Raw genomic sequence first — 20,700 nt, 5'->3', positions numbered from 1 at the left:
TATGAGATCCTTTCTCGTCTTATTAATCAGATTGTTCATGGCCTGTGATTTTAAAATTGGCTGTGCTTTGGTAATACAGAATTGGAATTTGTCACCTCTGTTGCATGGAGTTTACTTGTGTCACACAGATTGCAAAGATCTCAATAAATCAGTCAATAGAGAGGTTGTACTACTTACAGCAGGTAAAGAATGCATTTATTGAAAGTTTGCAGTACCAAGAAGAGCAATTAAACACGCTGTCTTGAAATATTTGCAAGTACATCGTTAGAATAGATTTATTCTTCCTATGAACCTCTGTTAGTAGCCCTTTTTTGGATTGTTATGAACTATCATGTAGAAATGCAGTAAAAAATTAAAAAGCTGATTGAAAAAGGATAATTCACCTTCTTGTGGAGTGAGATCCTGAGGTTAAATCCTCCACTTCACTCTTACACTAGGTAAAGTATTAAGTGAAGTCAGAGTTTGTATTGTATAAAGGTTTGGTGATTAATTGATTTTTAAATTACTGAAAGTGCTATGTTTTTAAAAATGCAATTATGATGTGAATCTGTCTTTGTTTTAGTTATAAATCTAAACAATCAATCATCACTTAACCAGAAAATTTGAAGGGGAAGGAGTGTGTGTAAGCATTTTCCAGTTACTTTGCAGAGGTGACATGTATACTACTGGTTGACGGGTAATACAAGGTTCATTTTAAGGAACAGAGAGAATACAAAGGAGCCTTGTCCCCATATCCAATTTTTAATATTTTGCATGATATCATGGATATAATAATGGGTGGTACAGCCCAAGTGACAAAAATCGTAGCAGGCTCACAATTTGGTCATATTTCTTCAGTCACCAGACAAATATCTAGTCTTGCACATTTGTTAGGGATAGCCTCTAAGGGCTGGACTTTGTTAACTTTGAACAAAAGTAGGTGGAGGAACTCATAGAGAGGAAACCACGTTTTCCTAGATGCGATTTTAAATTAATTGAGAACTGCAGGCTGCTGAGTAGAGAATTTTGCTTGCCTGTCGTAATGCAGTGCTGTCAAATGATGAAGGCAGCTGTCAAATGACCCTGCCTTTTCTTTCTTAGAGGTGGTCTTTAGTGCGTGAAAACGTGGAAGTGTGACTTGGAAGGCTCACACCGCCATCATTTCTCTTCTTGCTAAAGCCTGGTGTGAGGGTAGAGAGTGAAGTTCAGTCTCCGACATCATCTGCCTTGTACCTTCCGGAGAATGAAAATTCAGTCCAAGTAAAGCTGAATTCATAGACACACTGAATATCAAGAGGTGTTGTGTTGTTGGAATCGAGTTAGCTTGCACATGAAGCCAGGAAGTCAGTCTCATAGTGTGAGGGAGAGTTGTTGGATTTTAAAATGCCTCTGGATTTCAGGACATGTGCACGTAGTAATGCCTCCTTTGGAAATCTCATTCTTTAAGGTTACTGAGCATGCTAGCCATTCTACTGTTTTATCTACACCATATTTATAATTCTATCATTTTACTCTTTTCCCCCAACAGTTTATTGTTGTGCATCATTCCCTTCATACACCAAGCGCGTCTGACAGACCTTGCCTCTTCCTATGACCTTCATACCTCTGCACCTCCTGTTGCCTCTGCTATCCTGATTCTTTCTTCCTTCTCTGCTGAAAAAGAACCTTTTTTTCTGACTGAGATTTTGGCTTCCTTTCTTTTTGAACTTGCACATTTTCTTTTGATTACTATTGATTATTTTTGGCTGTGGTTCACGGTCATTTGAGAGATGTGTTCTTCAGAACGGAATGCTGTGTTATAAAATCTGTATGTCAGCCTCAGAATGATTATCCATACATTTGTCTGTTCTTTTTCAAATGGTTCTCCTTATTTTGAGTCACTGTTTAATTTGATTTGGTGTTTCAAAGAGTGTGTGCATGGGGGAAGGTTTCTTACTTTCAGTACTGTCTAAGGATTTTGTCTAAAGACATTTTGCTCTTTCCTGTCGGTCCAGGTATAATATCTTACGGTCTCAGACATGTTCTCAGACAAATAGAACATGTCCACAAATCCCTCACCACATTTGCTTTGTTCCCCTGGAACAGAGCGGGAATGGGGCATGGCCTAGTCAACTTGAAGTGCAAGAATCTTTCTATACCTTGGCTATTGATCAAGGTACCAAGGGGGAAAAAAAAATAGAAACCTAAAGATCTGTCAGACTCATAAGGGGCCTAAGGGTATACTGAGAATATGCACATATTTATACCACATGCATTGATTCATCAGCTTTATTTCTGCTTTCATACTGATGCTTACTATGATTAATTTTGTCTTGATGCTGGAGACATCCTATGGAAATCAAAGTGTGTGTTCTGTTTCTGTAACAAAAGATACCAACACTATTTGCTCAAGATGAATCTTGTTCCACAGGTCTACCTTTTTTTCAGCTGTAACAGAAATATTCAATACGTAGTAATTAAAATTTCTGCTATAAGATTGTACTTACCTAAAACCTTTTTTTGTTGAAGAAATTTCTTCCTGTGAATGGCCCATAAGGCATATTTTTTTAATCATTTTGAATTATAAAGACAGATTTTATACGTTGCAGTGGTGCACACACCCAGAACAGTTTTGACCTCACATGTCAAGAGATTTAAGACAGCTATATTATGTAAATGAGTGAGTTGCAATACATAACTCTAATTTAAATCATGAAAAATTATTGTTTTACCCTCAAGCAAATAATCATGTATATCTTGAATCCGTTCCAGGTAGGCAAAATGGAGAGTAAGAAAGCAAAGCATTCCTACAGATAATATGAAACATGACTGAAAAGAGTTTTGATGGTTTTGAATACAAATAGGACATGTAGTTAATAAGTTTTAAGTGATGCCTCGGAGAGTATACTTAATACCCTAAGGATCTTCTAATAAAAGTGGAGTAGAATTGAACTCTCTACATTGCTAGGTACTTTGTAATAGCTTCTTGAGATGGGACAATGGTTTCATTGTAATTCTCCTGTCTTAAAAACCGAGTAGGTGTTAACAATGTGAAAATTAAGAACCTAATTTACCCATTCTCATTGCTCTTTTTACATCCTGTTTGTAACTTCATGGAGTTACATGCCCTGTGGAGTCAGCGCTGGTATAAATTATGGAATAATGAAGTGGTGAGACAAAGGTTTTTGTATTGAATAGAATATACAAGTACGGTATACTGTGAAAGCAGTTCTTCACGAATATACCATTGACACCAGTTTCACTCAATGGAAGGCTGAGTTTTCAAATTAATTAGTTTTGATTAAATAATTTCCTTGCCTTGAAAGAATGCAACTATGACCCTCTGCCATAGCTGAGAAGTTTTCCATAAAAAGCTTTCTTTTTCCAGGTGATCTGCTCAAACCTTTAATGTTCTAGGTGAAAAGTCAACAAGTTTATCAAACAGCCATAATTTACTTTTTTCTGTCTAAAAATGCAAAAATTTGCCTCTAAAAATGCTGATGGGAATTACATTTTCTGTGAAATTTCCATATACAATATTTCACTGACCCACTTTAGCTAGCCAGCTCTGTTTTTCTGAGTTTAAAAAAAAAAATTCCCTGATAAGCTGGTTCATACCCCTTTTTTTTTTTTTTTTTGCAATTTCATCAATACCAGCATATATATAGTATTAAACAGAACTAATGAAAAACTGCTGTATCTTTTTAAGAAATCATCTTAATTATAAGGAACTATACTTATGCTGTAACAGCAGCACGTTGCTTAAAACCTCACATTACTTTATACAATGTGGGAAAGAGCTTTCAGTGACGCTCATTAAATCCAAATCTATTCAATAGAGTTGCATAGATATGCTGTTAATTCATTAATAATGTGTATGCAAGGAGTAAAATGTTTAAGCAAAATACAGTCATGGGAAGATGAATTCATGGGAACTTCCGTTCATGAGTACCCGCTCAGTGCTGAAATACTCTGGAAGAGCCTTATTCTAGGCTTCAGCCTAGGATTTCTAAAATGGCCTTGACTCTCTGCTCATGGAAATGATTCCAAGGGTTTTTTTTGTTTTTTTTTAATCATTTTTGGTGAGAAGAGGAAACGTCGGTTTAGGTATTAGGATAGAGTTTTAGGTTAGCACTTGTTTAAACGTACAGTGGTTTGGTTTTGTTCCTAGCATTTTATCCATGAATACAACAGAAATTTAATGAGACTGACGTGGAAGAGTTGATGACAAATGCACTACTACATTACAGTTTTCCACCAAAATGGGCTTACTGAAGTTGGTAAGAAATGCATTTAATTTATTCAGCTTTTTTCTGTGCTACCAAATAGCATTGCTCCCATTTTCTCCTTCAAGGCAGGATACCTCGAGTGAAGAAAGCAAATGAAAAAAAATATTGAAATACTGGAAAAAATTACTGAGCCCTTTACAAGGAGGCATAAAAGCATATATAGCTTATAAATCAAAAGAATTCAAGTATTACGACTGCAAAGTCTGGGAAATTCAGTGCCCTTAGGAAATAAGGACATATAATTTATGAATAATCTCATTCTGATATGTGTTAAATGTCCTCCACTCCTACAAAATCCAGTGAAATTATAAACAGATTAAGCTTCATGATGCACGAATTTTGCTTAGTGGCCATACAAAAGTTTTTTGTTATTATTTTGACCACCAGAGGGAGCCGATGTTGTCACATATTTGCAATAGGTAGCAACTAAGAATATTGCTAAAAGTTAATTTTAAGTTAATAGATACTGCATGTATACAAAGATTTTCAGTCTTTAAGAATTTCATACAATAAGACATTGTTACTGAATGGTTCTCCTCAGCAATCAAAAAATATTTTTTTTCTAGTTTTTACCAAATTCATCACAAATAGGAAAACTCAGATAAATCATATTCACCTGTCTTGCTATTTTGATGACTGTGTCCAGATTTAAGCTCAAATTTGTACTGTTAGCCATTCTTGCAAAGGATGGTCGCATGTGTCTCCTCTCACATTGCATAGCTCTTGCCTGCATATTTATGAGTTGTGTCCTAGGTGTGGAAGTTAGTGAATCGAGCTTGCATATGGTGCTCCAGAGGTAGTGCATAGCAGTAGGTCAGCTTTACTTGTCAGTATAGAAAGACATGTTCTGCTAGAAAGGTTTATCAGCATGAGTTTTAGCGTTTTCAAAGCATGTGCGGATTAGTTTGGTATCCATCTTCTTATATAGACAGATGTCTTCATTACCAGCAATTCAGTCATTCAGAGACTAAAACTGAGGACTGAGGGAATATCCAAATGTCCTTAAACGTCTTTTCTACATGCCATGATTTCATTTTTTTTAGGGATTGATCTTTGAGGATTGAAATGAGTGCTGTCTTTTTCTTTGAGAAGCTGAAATTAAATGGAAGGAGGAAATCTTCCTCTTTTTGCTCCTTTTTAACCGGAGCTATTTGAAGCTGGCCATGAGGTTTAGAGTGCTCAAATTAGTGCCAGGGGAGAGTGATGATAGAGGATCCAGTCAAAATGGTGTGATAAATTGCGGAGGCCTGTGATGCATTTATTTATTAAGTATATGCCCCGGCAATCTATCCTGTGCCCGTCATCTGTCCCTATACTCTGTATACGTAAAATAAATTCTGTGGGCATGATTCTCATCTACCCATTGCTTACGTTCACAGCCGCTTCAAGGTGTCCGTGTAGCTCCCTCCCAGTATGAAGCGCCTCAGTGTGAGAATCGGGCCCCGTGAGTGTATGTAAGACAGCAGTTCTGTCTTCCTAACTTGGCTTCAAGTCACTACCATGACTCTCAATATATATTTAGTGCATGCAGTAGGCACCATTTAACTTTCCAAACTAAAATACATGTTATTTTAGAAGACAGCATGTAACTTATTCCATCCCTCCAAAATTACAGCCATGTTGTTTTCTAATGTCACTGCAAAACTATGAACTCCCCCCTCAAGGGCAGTGAGACGAACTTGCAGTCACTGTTTACGCACTTCTTGTGCGGATATCTCCTGTACAGGATGTGAATACGCTCTTGTAGAGCATCTCTATGGCTAGGTAAGGCCACTGTTAAAATTCATAAGAAGTTGGCAGAAGACGAAACGACAATTTACAATTCCCTGCTTGTCCAAAAGAGTTTATGCATAGTAAACTCCGCTCTTTTTGCTGGGGCAGAGAAAGGGGAAGGTGAGCTTGCGTTCTTCAGTGCAAGAATTAGCTGCTTTATTACCTGTTTGTTGTATAGTATCCTGTGATGGTCTGCTGTCAGGTGGTAAAGGACTGTTGATAGGATCCAACCCAGTAACAAGAGTTAAGTATTTTAGAACTTGGAAAGATACAGAGTAGGTACTGACTCTTTTATATATCTTGAATGTACCTTGAACATGAAATTTTGCTGTTCAGTTCCAATAAGTCAATCCTAAGTTTGGGTCATCAAATCTCTTTCATTTTCTCTTGCCTTGAGAAAGGCCTGAAGAAGGAGAGCCAAGGCTGGGTAAATGTAGCACCACTTGGAGAGGGAGGATTTTATATGCCGCTCTGCTGCCTGTCACGATGTGACAGATAATACCTGAGGCTTTGTAGACTTTGAGGCACAAATCAGCCCTAGTGTAACGGCTATAAGGTGTAGTAAGTTCCTTTGAATATAGTGAAATATTTTCTGTTTACACTATGTGTGGGACTGGACTCTAGTGAATCAAATGCTCCTTCTAATCTCATGCTCCTAATATTTAACTCTTGACTGGTTACTTACTTACTTTATGAATTGTGGAATAATCCTTAGCTTCACATTCCCCATTCTGTCTAAAGGTAGAGACATTTCTCTTCTTTTAATCTCCTTTGTAGCCCAGTTCTGCAAGCCAAGTGGTCTGTGGATAAAACTGCAAATGTTTATTCTGAGTGAAACTATATTCTCAGTTTTCCTCTTCCTCGGTCAAAATAAGAGAAGTTAAACTCTGTGAGCCTTACCTTTAATAACTGGGCAGCATGTTAAACATACTCTGTTGCCCTTGGGCCAGTGGAATTTGGAGAAACTGTTGCGCTCATGCAAGTAGAGAGACTTGTGCTTTATCAGTAACAAGGCGGACTAAACATCAGTCTCCAGCTGCATGCACACATGTGGTTTGTGTTTGTACGTGCGTTTTGGAACTTTAAACCGAGTTATTTAAACTAAGTTATTTAAACCAAGTTCTGCTTGATTTACACATAATGGGCCAAACCAAACTTGAAGGTTGGCATTTGAAATGGCATTGAAATTTGTAATGCAAGGTCCTGCTGATTCAAAGCACTCCTTTATACGGAGAGCTACAGAAAGCAAATGGTTGAAAACTGTTGCGTCTTCTATTCCAGGTAGGTGATAATACCCATACCAACGTGCTTGTCCAGCCTTAGAGATGCTCATACTCAGCTTTTCCTGTTACCACTTCTAAGTCCGTAAACACTCACTAAAATGACTGCTTGCTTTCTTCTAAGAAACTGAGAATTCTGGCCATGTACATTCACTTCTGGGTTTTCGGGCCTGAGGGAGCAAAAGGCTGAGAGCAGAGACAGAGTCTCTTTTGTCAGCTCCTTTTGTGAATCCCATAATTGGTTCTTGGCATGGAGCAAAAATTACTTTCCAACCTAGCGTACCATAAGCGAAGGTGGGGTGTAGTAGAGGACAAAGACCTACAACAAAAGAAGATGGAGGAAAGAATGAGAAAGGACGGCTATGGCTGACATATTTTTTCTTGTATGGCTATTGTGATTAAAAGCTAAAAGTAAAGTTGCTAACAATGTGGTAGTTTCTTGTAAACAGGGAAGGAATGGTAAGGGAAAATCCACTCCTTTGTTAAAGCAAACAAACAGAAAAGCCCAATTTCTTACCTCAATGAAAATTATTGATACTGATTTTAAAAGCGTGTAGGTTAGCAATGTGCTTCTTTTCTCTCCTTTTACTGTTCTTTCCTCAATTTTTTCACTTGACAAGAAGTTAAAAACAAAACGGGGGAAAGTATTTTTTCCGTTTGTAAAAACAAGAAAACTAGTAGGGAAGTACTTTCAACACTTTCCCTTTATTAAATGAAAAAAGCAACCATATCTATTTATAAGGTGTGTGTGTATATGTGTAGCAGTCAAGACTTGAATATAAAGAATTTAAGAAAAACTAATCTATTCACAAAACTTTAATAAGAATTTTCTTTTCTTTATTGTTGCTCATGAAAGAGCATTTTGGAAGCTAAACGAACTTGGAGACTTGACTTGATATACAGAAAGCCTCAGAGTGAACTGCTGAATACTCCAGAAGGGCCAACCTGTATCACTTCCTTCTATTACTAGAAGTAGAAGCTAAGTACTTTTGGGTCTGTTGCAGGAATGCAGGGTTACGTTGGGTTTATTCTGAAACCCTTTTTGGGTTCTCAGACTCCGGACATCAACAACCAGGAATGTTGATGTTTTACCAGGTAAAATTTATCCCACTTTCTCCTCCCAAAAAGAAAAGATTTTCTTTTTCCAAAAGAAATCTTACTTCGATTAAACACAAGTGTGAATATTTTATCAATTATTTATTATTCAGAAATACGTTTTATTTGAAAATCACTCTCTACTTGCCTTCTGAAAACTAAAACAATATACTGATTAACTGACCAGTCAGTTGAGGAAGCATCGAACTTTAAGTGCCCAAGCTTTCCAAATGAAAACATTTGTTTGAAAGAAGAAAAAATAAAAAATTGCTTGTTTGCTCCACTCCCTTGTGGGCATGCCCAGTTTCCTCTGTACCTGGCAACTTTCCTATTCTGTATTCATCGAGCTAATCAATGTGATTCAGATGTTCCTCAAATGAAATCACCGATCTTCAGCCTCCTCCTACAAAGGACATGGATTATACAAAAAGAAGAGTTTTTTTTGCTTTCAAGGTACACAAAATACACATCGCTATTCTTGATACACAGCTTTGGCAATGTATTGATTGAATGTTTTTACACAAAAAATCCTTGCACAAGGAAACTCCTTGCGATTCTTCCACAGAGTTAAATTAGTACCTGTAAGAAAATTAGGAGACTGAAGCCATGGGAGACAGAAGTCTTTGAACTTTCTGGCTGTAATATGAACAGTAATAATAACTGCCAGGGGCCACTTTAAGGCGAGAGGACAATTTTTTACACTCATGCTGAAATTAGGAGCAATCAGGAGGGTGAAGATAAGGTTTATAAGGTACAGTCAAATTTGCCTAAAATTTTTCTGAACTCAATCCTTTTGTTTATGAGCTATTTTGGGGGAAAAATTTTCATCTGTTCTTTGGGGCTTTTGAAATACTTCTGGAAGTGTTTTAATGAGGGATGTTTTCTTTTTTTTCGTGGAGGGTCTTCTTTAATTAGAAAGGGATATGAAGAAAAGAAATGGATGGAGAATCTTCACCTTCCTGCTTTTCAAAACCAAAAAGGATGATATTAAGGTTTGAGGATTTTTCCTTCTTTTCCTTCTTTTCCTTCTTTTCCTTCTTTTCCTTCTTTTCCTTCTTTTCCTTCTTTTCCTTCTTTTCCTTCTTTTCCTTCTTTTCCTTCTTTTCCTTCTTTTCCTTCTTTTCCTTCTTTTCCTTCTTTTCCTTCTTTTCCTTCTTTTCCTTCTTTTCCTATCCCAGCCTCCATCAAGCAATTCCTTAAGCATTTATTTTGGACTTCTGCCTTACCGACTCTGTTCTCTGGTATCTAAAAAACACTACACTATAGTTGAAGCTTTCCTACAGTTCATAGCATCTCTCTCTGCGGTATCTCTGGTAGATAATAAAGGGTGAGATTTTTCTGGCGGCAGACACGTAAATAAAGTCTCCTTACTCTGTCCTTCTACATGCTCATGAAACTTTTGGAACTGAACTTTAAGACTATTTTCCTTCCTGACTAATTCAGTAGAAATTGGCCAACAGGTTTAAAAGTTACTGGAGGGTTTCATAGGCAGACTCATGAAGTTACCCACAGTGTGACCTTCTAAACATATTTTCCTTAGGAGCCAAGGCTGAAAAGAGAAACTGAAAAGACATTTACAATTTTCCCATTGGAAAAATGACCTTTTATGCTGATCCTATTCAGAATTAAGCCCATTAACTTAGGTGAAAGGTTCCCAAACGAGCTTGTCTGTTTTCAGGATACGTTCATACTAACCCTTCAGATTCTAGAAATGGCCCTGCTCCAGCAAAGCACTTAAGCATGCTAAATCAGATACCCCATTATACGGGCGGCACACACATTATTATTGAGCAAACTGTGTAAATGAGAGCCTTAAAATGCTTCACTTGAATTGAAATGCAGACAAATTTTCCCTCTGGGGATTCCTCCCATGCAGGAGATACCTGCAGCTTTGCATTTTAATCAGTGAATGGTCCGATCCTGCTCTCCTTGAAGTCACTGGCAAAGCCCAGCTGATTCAGTGGAAGCAGGATCTGATGCTGACAGAGCAGAATATGAAAAGAGAAAACTAAGAGGACTTATTCCTAGTGGGCATTCAGGTGATGACCTGTTTCCAAAGAGCTTTTTTCATGTCAGAGCACTGTTCAGAGATAGCACTGCCATTAACCTTTCACTACCCACAGATCTGCAGAAAGCATAGCAGCCAGTTATTGCTTTTGCGTTTCTCCCTCCCAGTATTGCAAGTCAATAGGGAAAGAGAGACACAGGGCAGAGCACGACTGACGAGATAATTGGCTTCACAAGGGAGCTATGAAGGAATGGGCCCAATTCAGTGCTGGCTTAAGTATTTCCATCTCTGCTTGCATCTGAAGTGATCTGATCTGGTCCATGTTTTGTCAAAGAGGAGTGGTGGCATAGCAGCAAAGCTCTTCTCTGAGCGGTCTGTGCCCCAAGTATCTGACATCTACAGTGCTTCAGGGTGCGCTGCGAGTAAAGATAACCTTATGGCTAGAGCGATGAGTTGCCGTTCACGATACCCTCTGTATGGTTGCTGTCCTGTGCAATGATTTCTTCGTTATGCCTGTGTTACCGGAAAAGAAGCCTGTCTCTTGCCCTCTGTCCATGCAAGCAATTGCTTTAATGGGCTTCTGCAGTATGTCTGCAGCTCCTTGCTGACAGCATAGCCCCAGGGTGCCCGGCAATGTGTCACGTGGTGGGTTTGCTTGGCACGCATCGTCCTAGTCTCGCTGTCCTCCTGGTACATAAGCCTGGTCTTCATGGTGACTAGGAAACCTACTTTGAAAGTGGCATAGATGCCCCTTTTGAGGGGAGATGGTGAGACACCTCCAGAGAGTAACTTGGCGTAGCCTGGACCTCAGTTTTGATCTGATAGCTGCAAGAATTATTCTTTCTTCACGAGGCTGTTTCAAAAGATAAAATGTGTTAGTGATGAGAGGTGTTGAGGTACTCTTGCAGCATTTCTCCAGATAGATACTTTCATTTACGTCATTGGGAGACTTTCAGCCGTGAACGATATGATACCAGAGCAATCTAGTGTGAACGTGCAGTAAAATGCATAATAATTAACCATACACTCAGAAAAGAAGTGTGTTTTTCTAGGTTAAAATATTCCTATAAATGTAACTGCAAAGGTAAACAGCGAGCCAAAGTATTTCTGAAAAGCCTGTTGTTCTTTCAGCTTTGGGCAGGAAAGCAGATGTTCTGTTAATCAGAAGATCACAGAGGGAAGGAGACGGTTAATGTAAATTAAAGAAGTCAAACTAGACCTTCATGTCTTTAGAGTGCAGAGATATATGAAGATGTCTCCATATCTAAATTTGGAGCTCGCTGTTGAAAATCTTTTGTGAAGGTATTTATGTTATTGGTGGTTTGGCTGAAGCATATTTTGGGCAATTAAATGGAGTTATTTTGTGCCCTTCTAATTGTAAGTTAGGTGGTTTGTGCATGAAACATTTAATTTTCTCAGGGCTCTGTCTGACTTTAGATGATACTCTAGATACTACTCTATGCAAAGATAGAAGGTGATGTAAGGCAAAATGATGGATGGACTGGTAGAGGACCTGAAGAGCAACATCATAGTTCTGAATGGTGAAAAGGGGAAAAAAGAAAAACAAAACAATGAAAGTGGTAAATTCCCATTTTGTTAGCCACACCAGTCTGAAGTTCACTGTTAACTGTTGGTATCGGGAAAAAAATAGTAGTTGTTGCTATTAGTGCCTAATAAATCTGCGTGGGTAGGAATATACTTAAGGTGTTTTTTCTCAGTTGTGCAAAAGATGAGCAGTGCTCAAAAGATTTGCTTACATGAGTAAGGCAAGTATACTTTGTCCCAATAAACAGAAGACAACAGATCAAAATTTCTACTTATATGCATGTAATTCCTAATGACTTCAGTAATAGATAGTTAATTGGAGATTGACCTGATTCTCTTCTACCCTCCTCTACTTTTAGATCACGTCTAATCAGAAATAAATGCACTATGATGAGTAGAATGATGCCTTTGTGATACAGAATAATCTCTTTTTTTCCCACAAGTGTGTGTGTGTATATATATATGTGTATGTGTGTTTGGCTTAGGGAGTTTTTTTTGTCTCTTCTTTGCTGAGTTTGCTGACAGCTAGTCTCTGGGGAAGGAAAGTATAATTACAATGCAAATGGGGTTTTTTGCTATGGATTGTGCTAGAAATATGAAACTGTAGTAGAGATTTTATGAAATTGGTAACAATAGAATAAAACAGAGGAGCATGAATTGACTAAAGCAGAATGCATGGGAGAAGGATGGTGAAGCTTAAGAAGTTGAGCAAATGGCCTTTTTTCCTGCGGTCTTAAAAATCACCTAATAAAATATCGGTTTATTGCATAGGTGCACTAATCATTTCTGGTTTTAATCATTATACTACGTTTACTTTTCAAGCAATTTTATCAAGTCTCTAGTCTGTTCTCAAAGGTGGCTGAAGAAAATGGAAATCACCTTCACAGTCCATTTATTTAGCTTCGGCAGTGTTCTTGAATTGAAGCTGGCCACCTCTTTAAAGGATGCAGATTACCAAAATCTATCACTCAAAACTAATAATCACCAGCAAAATGTGAAGAGTGGCTTATTGCTCCGCTAGGCTGATTATATAGGGCAGTTTGTTTTTAGATCTAGGTTTTCCTGTCCCACAAAGGCTCCCACAAAGAGCCCCATTATCAATCCCTGCAAGTTACTAGTGTTGCACATGATGATTTATAAAGTGCAAGTCTGAAACCACCTACTACATACTCCTAAATACATTTCCATGTTATTCTGCTCCTCTAACCTACATTGTCGTCTTGCGTCTTTTGAACTGCATCAATTGGGCCCCTCTCCTCACAGTTTACTAAAGGACCAAGTAGAGCCGGGGAGGTACCTGGTAGGTACTTCTAGGCTCTTGTCAACCCCAGGTAGTGAATACCAGGGACTGCTATGAAAGTCTCTCCGTCATACTTTATTGTGTATAAGAGGAACTGGAGAACTCACAGTACTGGCCTGTTCTTAAAAAGCTGTCCTTCTCCAAGCCGAGTGGCAATGCTGTTCAGTTAATCAAAGGAAGGGCCTACTTTCACAACCAATCCTTTTCGTGTCAAAGAGCGTCTTGGTCTTTGTATTCTTGTTGTGGGGAAAGGGATCCATCATAAGTCTCATCCCCTAGAAGAAGGAAGGCTACAGTGTGGGGGGTGTCAGAGCCTTCAAAGAATGCTTTTAAACAAGGAAGAAACCAGCAGAGCAATGTTCAAGAGAGTGCCAGGAGGAAAAATACAGTTTAGCAGCAGCAGCATTCTAGATCCTACAGGCTTTGCAGAGGTCGGAGAGGTTTTTGTAGTCTTTGAGGAAAGGATTATGGGAAAGAAATAGGGATAATAAAGTCCTGTATGTTAATTTTCTACTGTCTGGAAAATCCATATTGCATTCGTTTGGAGATTCTTGTTTGTTTGCCTCGTTGGCAGGTGGTGAGAATAAAGGTCTGAAATGAGAGAGGATAGCAACCATTTGTTTGAAGTATTCATTTCCTCTAGGAGTCTTCGAAGAGACAGTAGACAGGCTTATCTGGTGCAGTTCTGAGACTTTGTAACCGTTTTCAGCATAAGTTTGAAAGGGAAATCAAATGTTCGTGCACAGCACTTGACAGTCTTTTACAGATGGGAAGAAAACGATGAGGGGAACTGGAATATTCTTCTGAATATTCATTCAACCACTCCTTGGTTTCACTCCATCTTGTATCATATTTGATGTAGGGAACTTTATTGCTAGAAAAGACTTTTGCAACAATTACAGTAATACATTTGTGTTAAGGTATCCACCAACAGCAGACAGGTTTAACCTCAAGAGAAACGCTTAACTAGCTCAAGTTGGTAAGGGAGGTTAAGTCAGTGCACATTGCGTTTATTTTAGCTCCATAGGAGAATAGATGTATATAGCTGGGGTAACTGTGGTAGGCTTGGGCTTGACTATGGAAATGTCAAAGATGTGCAGATTTTATCTAATAATACTCCGTATGTGCCTTTCTGATGGCATGTCTAGTGAGACACCTCCTTTGTGAGTCTTCTACTTTTTAGCGTTTGCTGGTGTGTAAAGGAAGGGATTTATTCCTGGTTTTAGGTTTTGTGCAGTATGGATGTCTGCAATTAAAGAACCTATTGGCAAAGAAAGCATGAATATGCGGCATAAGGCTAGGAAGGAGACTGAAAATATCTCATTATGTGAGAGCTGGGAGCCACACGCATGACTGCATGAGTCAGCAACGCGCCCTGACAGTGATGAAGCTCTAACCACATACTGGACCGCACTAGTGAGAGCATAGCCAGCAGATGGAGAGGAGTGATTACTCCCCTTTACTTGGCTGTCATGAGGCCACGTCTGTCTCTGTTGTCCAAAAGTGGGTTCGGTTTTGGGTTCCCTGGAACAGGATGTTGTCAAACCAGAGCAGAGGCAGCAAGAGTCTGGCAGAGGGCTTCTGAGATGGCTGGAGCACATGTACATGAAGGTCCTGGGGTGATGGGGCTTGTTCAGCCTCCAGAAGCGGAGAGTAAGGAGGATTTAAATGCTGTCTTGCATTTAAAGGAAGTGGAAGACAGAGCCAGACTCTTCTCAGAGGTGCACAGCAAAAGGATAAGAGGCAACAGCCACGAGTTGCAGATAGAAAAATTTTAATTTGGCTTAAGAAAAAATTACTTATGGGGAGAAATGTTAAGCATTGCCCAGGGAATGGTTCATGATTTCCCAGTGAGGCTGTGGAATCTCCATGCTTGGAGATTTTCAAAACTCAACTGTTCAAGGTCCTCAGCAACCCCATCTAAGCTGGAAGTTAGTCCTGCTGTGAGGAGGAACTTAAACTAAATGATCTCCAGAGGTTCTTTACAAATGTAATCATTCTGTGATTCTACAAACTAACTGAACTGAGGCAACACGAGGCTGCCCTGCATCCTTGTTTTGGAGGGGGAAAAAAGCATGATTCTTCATCTCAGCTTTTCCTGGAAACTTCCGGTTTCTGCAACACAGTCACAGGAATTGAGAGAGAAACAATATCTGAGCTTGATCTGTTCCCCCCGCCCCACCCTTATCATTAATGTATAGTGGTCACCATTTCTTTTCCCTTTTTTTCCTTCAGTCGTTTCTTTCAATTTTCTTTCGAAAGTCTGTATGTAGGTTCAGGCATGCTAAGAAACATAGTGGATTAAAACAGCTTCAATTGCCATGAGAAGAAAGAAGTCAGTCTTGTGCTTTAAATGTTTACTGAATGCTTTTGAATTCTTATCTATTGCTACAAGTTTTTGATTGGATGAGCAAAATGAGTAAAATGTATCCAGAACACATTGTACCTGTGTGAAAACTTGTTAAATTATTGCCATAATAAATGTTTTCTTTTCCCATTTCTTCCTGCAGGCTTTTTCCAAGAGTGTGGAAAAAATTTACACTTCTTTTAATACTAGTCTTTTGCCATGGTCCAACTTTTACTGCAGATGCAAAAAGCTAGAGCAATATTTCTTTCTCTTACTAGAAGTTTTAAGTACTGTCAGCAAAATAATTATGTTGTAACATAAGAGGTCTTAAGAGGTCTTAAGAATTAATTTTGTTTAACATCAGGACATTTTTAATATTTTTTAGAATGTTGTTGTAATAGACCATTTGAACTACAGCAAAACAGTTTTACTCTATGGAAAAAAAAGTGAAACAGGTGATGAAAGAAATCTGAAAATAGTTGCTAACCTCTTGAGCAAGAGCTGACAGGGATTACAGGAACTCTCTATCTCTAGAACCATTACAGAGTCCCAGTTATTCACTAGGCAGGAGTTAAATCAGCTATTACCTCTTTTAAAAATGCATTTGGATTTGCTATTTCTGTCATTATTGAATGTGGCAGCAGACCACTAGCAGAGCTGTAAAAATACAGGGTCACAGAACTTAGCACTGAGAGTCAAAATTTGGAAAGTAAAGAATTATGCCTTGTGCCCATTGGACTGAGTGTTGGCTTGGGCTTTAATAACGTGGACTTCAATTCAGATTTCCTGAGTCTGGGTAGGATATGTATCTTTTGAACACGTTAGGCCTGATTTTGATCTCATTCAAAGTCAGTGGTGGTTATTTTCATAGTAATTAAAGTGAGGATTTTACCTGCAATAGTCTTCACATACTGAATTTAACCTTCATTTCTGAAAGCGTTGAATAGCATTTAAACCAGGTGAGGTTTATCTCTCTACCCATCATTGGTATTCTCTGCGAGTAATGTGTACATATATGCAATATTGAACTGTATGAATGCAGATATGATTCTTCTCGGCGTGGAGTTCAGTGGTGTCTTAATTACTTACAGTCTATTGAGATTAAAGCGACAAGATCCCTTTTGTGTTAAACAAGAAGGTCGCATTCTTTACTGATGAGCTGTTCTCCTCTTTCCCTCTTGATGATCACAGACAGCATTCTTAAAAACAACCCCCTCCGCCCCCCAGAAGAAAGCCTTTGTAATTCGTAGTTGACCTAATTGTGCAACGGCAGTGCTTTTCCTGCTAAGCAAGGGGGATCTGGGGTACACAACTAATTTGGGCTTTGCAGATTTTGCAACCAGGTGTATGAGGTAGGTAAGCGGGAATGCAGGACGCTGGTGGGCACTGTCTCATCCCAATTAGGGATGAGATGTCACACAGAAATCTGAGTATGACTCGGAGACTACAAGCCAAATTCTACTCCCCTTGCAGCGTAGCACCCCACCTGAAGCCAGTGGACTTGGTTACATGTTACTGAAAGAAGAGCTTGGTATTGTTACCTGTTTAGAAATAGAGACAGTCTTCTGAGGTACAGCACTGTTTCAGCAATGCATTAAGGTATCTGTGGCAATCATTATTTGTGTGTCCAATTCTGCATTACTTGTTTAGTATTCTGTGTCTTACATGGATATTTTTTGGCTGTGTAATGTCTTGAAGAACAGAGACCATATTTGAAATCTTCTGTGTGCTCATGCAACCCATCGGCTTCGGTTTGCACTGGTGGAAACTTAACAAAGAGTATAGGAGGAAGAATAAGAGTCTTTCTCAATCTATCTAAGGATGTCTCCATTTTAAAACAATGGTATTTTCTTGCTTCTTTTAGCTGAAACAGGGTTGTTGACATGACATACAACTTTAGTGCTCGTGGTTTATGTGTGTGCTCTCATGTTCAGGTGAGTAGCAGTGGAAATCTACTAACGCACTGTACCACTCTCACAAAGTGTGTAGCAGACTGCTTTGACAAACTGATAGAGGGAGATATTTTGATTTTGTGTGGCCAGAAGGAGTTGAATTGTTGGCTGGGAAGATGCCTTTCTATATTGCCATGCTTCAGAATTCAATTACACTTTAAGACATTGAATAAGGAAGATCTGCCACTGGATTGAATGATGCAGCTAGAGAGATCCAGAGCTAATGGATCAGTTCTCACATTGCTTTTCATTTTGTCTGTTGTTATATGGGAAGAAGGGGTGGGCAGGAGTCCCACAGTTGACCTTGCTGGCTAAAATCAGTAAGAGATGCAAGTTTTGTTACTGCAGTAGGCTAGTAGGGTAGTGTCACCGAAAAGGACTAAATTCCTGAATGGGAAGATGCAAGTTCTTCTATATTAGAAAATACTTGCAGGCAGGAGAGAAGAGGATCAGGAGATGAGAGCGAAGGCTCGGGAGGAAAAATCTACCTTCATTGTGTCAGAGACGGGAATTAGGTAATTTGTTACAGATTACTGCCCCAGCTTTGCTCATTTATGGCATCTTGGGGACAACAGATGTGGCCTTTGTTATACAGGGGTCTCTTTGCATCAAGGTATACTGCATTGTGCATTACTTCAAAACTTTCCAAGTGCTCCTGCTATCTATCTAAATTGCTTTCTTTGCTGTGCCATATCTCACTTTTGTTCTGTTTTTAACATATTATCGCTTTTACTAACGTTTTGGTGGTGGGTTGTTGTTGGGGTTTTTTGTTGTTTGTTTCATTGAAAACCAAGCACTGTACACTGACTGTTTGTTTTGGGGGCTGTGTATTACTTGGTGATTAGTGTCAAATAATTCCTATTTTTCCTTGATGTTGGTGTTTTCCTAACTGTTGTTCTGTCGTGAGCATACCATAATACATTCAATAACATGTACTCATTCTTTTAATTGACATTTTTAAATGGAACGATCTCTTGGATTAAATCTGGAACCTAGAGCTGATGTCATAGAAAATAAGGTCAAAGAAATCAAGTAACATTCCTTCCAAAGTCACAATGGAGTCTTTGTATCATCTTCCGTCGTTAATATTGATGCTTGACAGCACTTGCAACTTTAATCATGATTTGTAACCCTATGAATTTTATTGCTTCTGCTGTCAGAAATCAATTTCAATACTTAATGGCATCTTGTAACCTCAGTCAAGGAGAAGGTTGATTTGATTTTTATTTTAACTTTACTCAAAGCTTCACTGCTAAAGTACATCTCTAAAAAATAATTTTTATGATACATTTTTTTCCTCTGACTTAAAGAAAATACTTCTGTATATGCACAATAATACAGATTTTTTTTTCTCCCTATCGTTTCTACTGGCCTGTCGATTCCCATATAATTCGAAAACTTACACATTCTGACCCTACAAATGGTTAAGTATATGCTTAAACATAGTCATGCTTAGAGACTTGAGACTTCTCCTATAATTAAAACGTCCACCACAAGTGTTTGTAGGATCAGGCCATAATGTATATTATTTAATCTTCCTTTTGTTTATTGAGGTTGAAGAAGAGAACGGAGTACACTCATAATTCCAAATTAAACATTCACATTGGTCTTTATTGATTCTTTTTGATCAAAAGAAATATGTTTGGGCTGGATTCTGTCTTCCATCCCTCTGAAATTGTTGACACTGTTGGGAGTTCCCCTTTAATGGCATAATTGCGGAATGGAGTCCAGAACTGTACATTTGCTAAGGGAAATAACAAAATTGTATTTTCACAAAAAAAAAAACCAATTAGTTCATAGGCACCAAATTAAAACAGAACATGAAAAAATTTTACTGTGTCTAATGTCTCATCACTTGCAACATTAACAAAGTTAAACGTGCAAAGGTCATATCCCTTCATCTCCTTCCTTATAAACGACTAAAAGATGGAAAAGGTTCTGCTTTGTTTTAAGCACAATAGTGTCTAATTTTCTATAACGCTTTTTGATTTTGTATGCTTTGCAAAGGAGATGTTTATTACTCTCCCCACTTAACGCATAGGAAATTGAAGAATGGTGAAATAGAGCGTTTTGCCCAGTGGGCCAGCAGTAGGTCTAATTTACCAAGTCAGCGTCCTAACTGGGAAATGCTGCATGTTTTTACCTCTCTATAGACTTCTTATCGGAAATGTCATGACTTATTTGCCAGCGTGTAAGAGGAGTAACAAGGTTATGTCATCAGAAGTGGTAACAGGAGTGAATTTTTTTGTAGCACATCATTTAAACTTTGGTTTATAGTTGAAGTTTAATTTTGTTTCCATCTTTTTTTTTGTTGTTAGTTTTTTCTCGTCTCATTCCTACCAGCTCAGTTAAATTTACCTTCCTGCCCTTTCATTTGAAGGAGCTGAAAGCTCCCATTTCTTTAGTTCTCCAAGAAGCTGTCCTTGGAGAGTTGCTTCTTCAGAGCTGAAAGGAAACAGACTTGATATGAATGTTATAAACCCCAAATTTCACAGGATGGGCAAGGTAAGCCACCTTTGTAAAAGCAAAGGACAAAATTTTATCATTTTGCAAATCATCTTTTTCATGTGTACAAATACTGAGCTCCATCCTAGTATTTCTAATGGAATTAATGTGTCTTTCTCCAATTACAAAGGAATCTGTGTTGTGGAGATGATCTGGAACCAATGAAATCAATGGCAAAACACCCATTGAGTTCAATGGGTTCAGAATCTCACTCTCGGTGGTTTGATATATTTACTAATGACTTTCAGCTAACCTTTTTTTTCTTTACTGTGTTTCATTCAGAGAGCCTGCCTCCCGCACATGATAATGTTTATGTAGTGGATGATGTGGTTCTGGAGCTATCAGAGGTAGAAGAAACAGCATCCGAAAGCAGCTGTTTTGCATCTGAGGACACCACCGAAGACTCAGGTGTCGTGAGCTCCCCATCAGATATTGTATCTTTAGATTCGCAAAATGACAGTATGAAGTTGAGAGACAAGTGGGTCAATGGCTTCATGGACTCCGCTGAGGCAGACACGACGTATGGCAGAGACACGTGCCCTGTCAAGAACGCCTACCATGAGAACGTGGGATCCCACAGTGCTCCGGAGAGGTAAAAATTCATTTGCAACCAGCTCCTTGAGAATATCTTGCGTGTCCCCCTTGTAG

At 38.6% G+C, this 20,700-nt stretch overlaps 1 protein-coding gene across 20 annotated transcripts in view; it reads left to right on the top strand.

Moving 5' to 3' along the window:
* The window catches only part of COBL (cordon-bleu WH2 repeat protein), a 174,596-nt gene that overhangs the window by 130,318 nt on the left and 23,578 nt on the right, over positions 1-20,700 (top strand). For all 20 annotated transcript variants that reach the window (XM_068936152.1, XM_068936146.1, XM_068936148.1 and 17 more), the window contains one exon: positions 20,335-20,644. In XM_068936152.1, the coding sequence (XP_068792253.1) occupies positions 20,335-20,644 (310 nt within the window). The remainder of the gene's footprint in view (positions 1-20,334; positions 20,645-20,700) is intronic.

Source organism: Struthio camelus, chromosome 2, assembly GCF_040807025.1.
Source record: "Struthio camelus isolate bStrCam1 chromosome 2, bStrCam1.hap1, whole genome shotgun sequence".
Taxonomy (NCBI): Eukaryota; Metazoa; Chordata; class Aves; order Struthioniformes; family Struthionidae; genus Struthio; species Struthio camelus.
The sequence above is the reverse complement of the archived record's forward strand: the minus strand, read 5'-3'. Positions and strand labels throughout refer to the sequence as shown.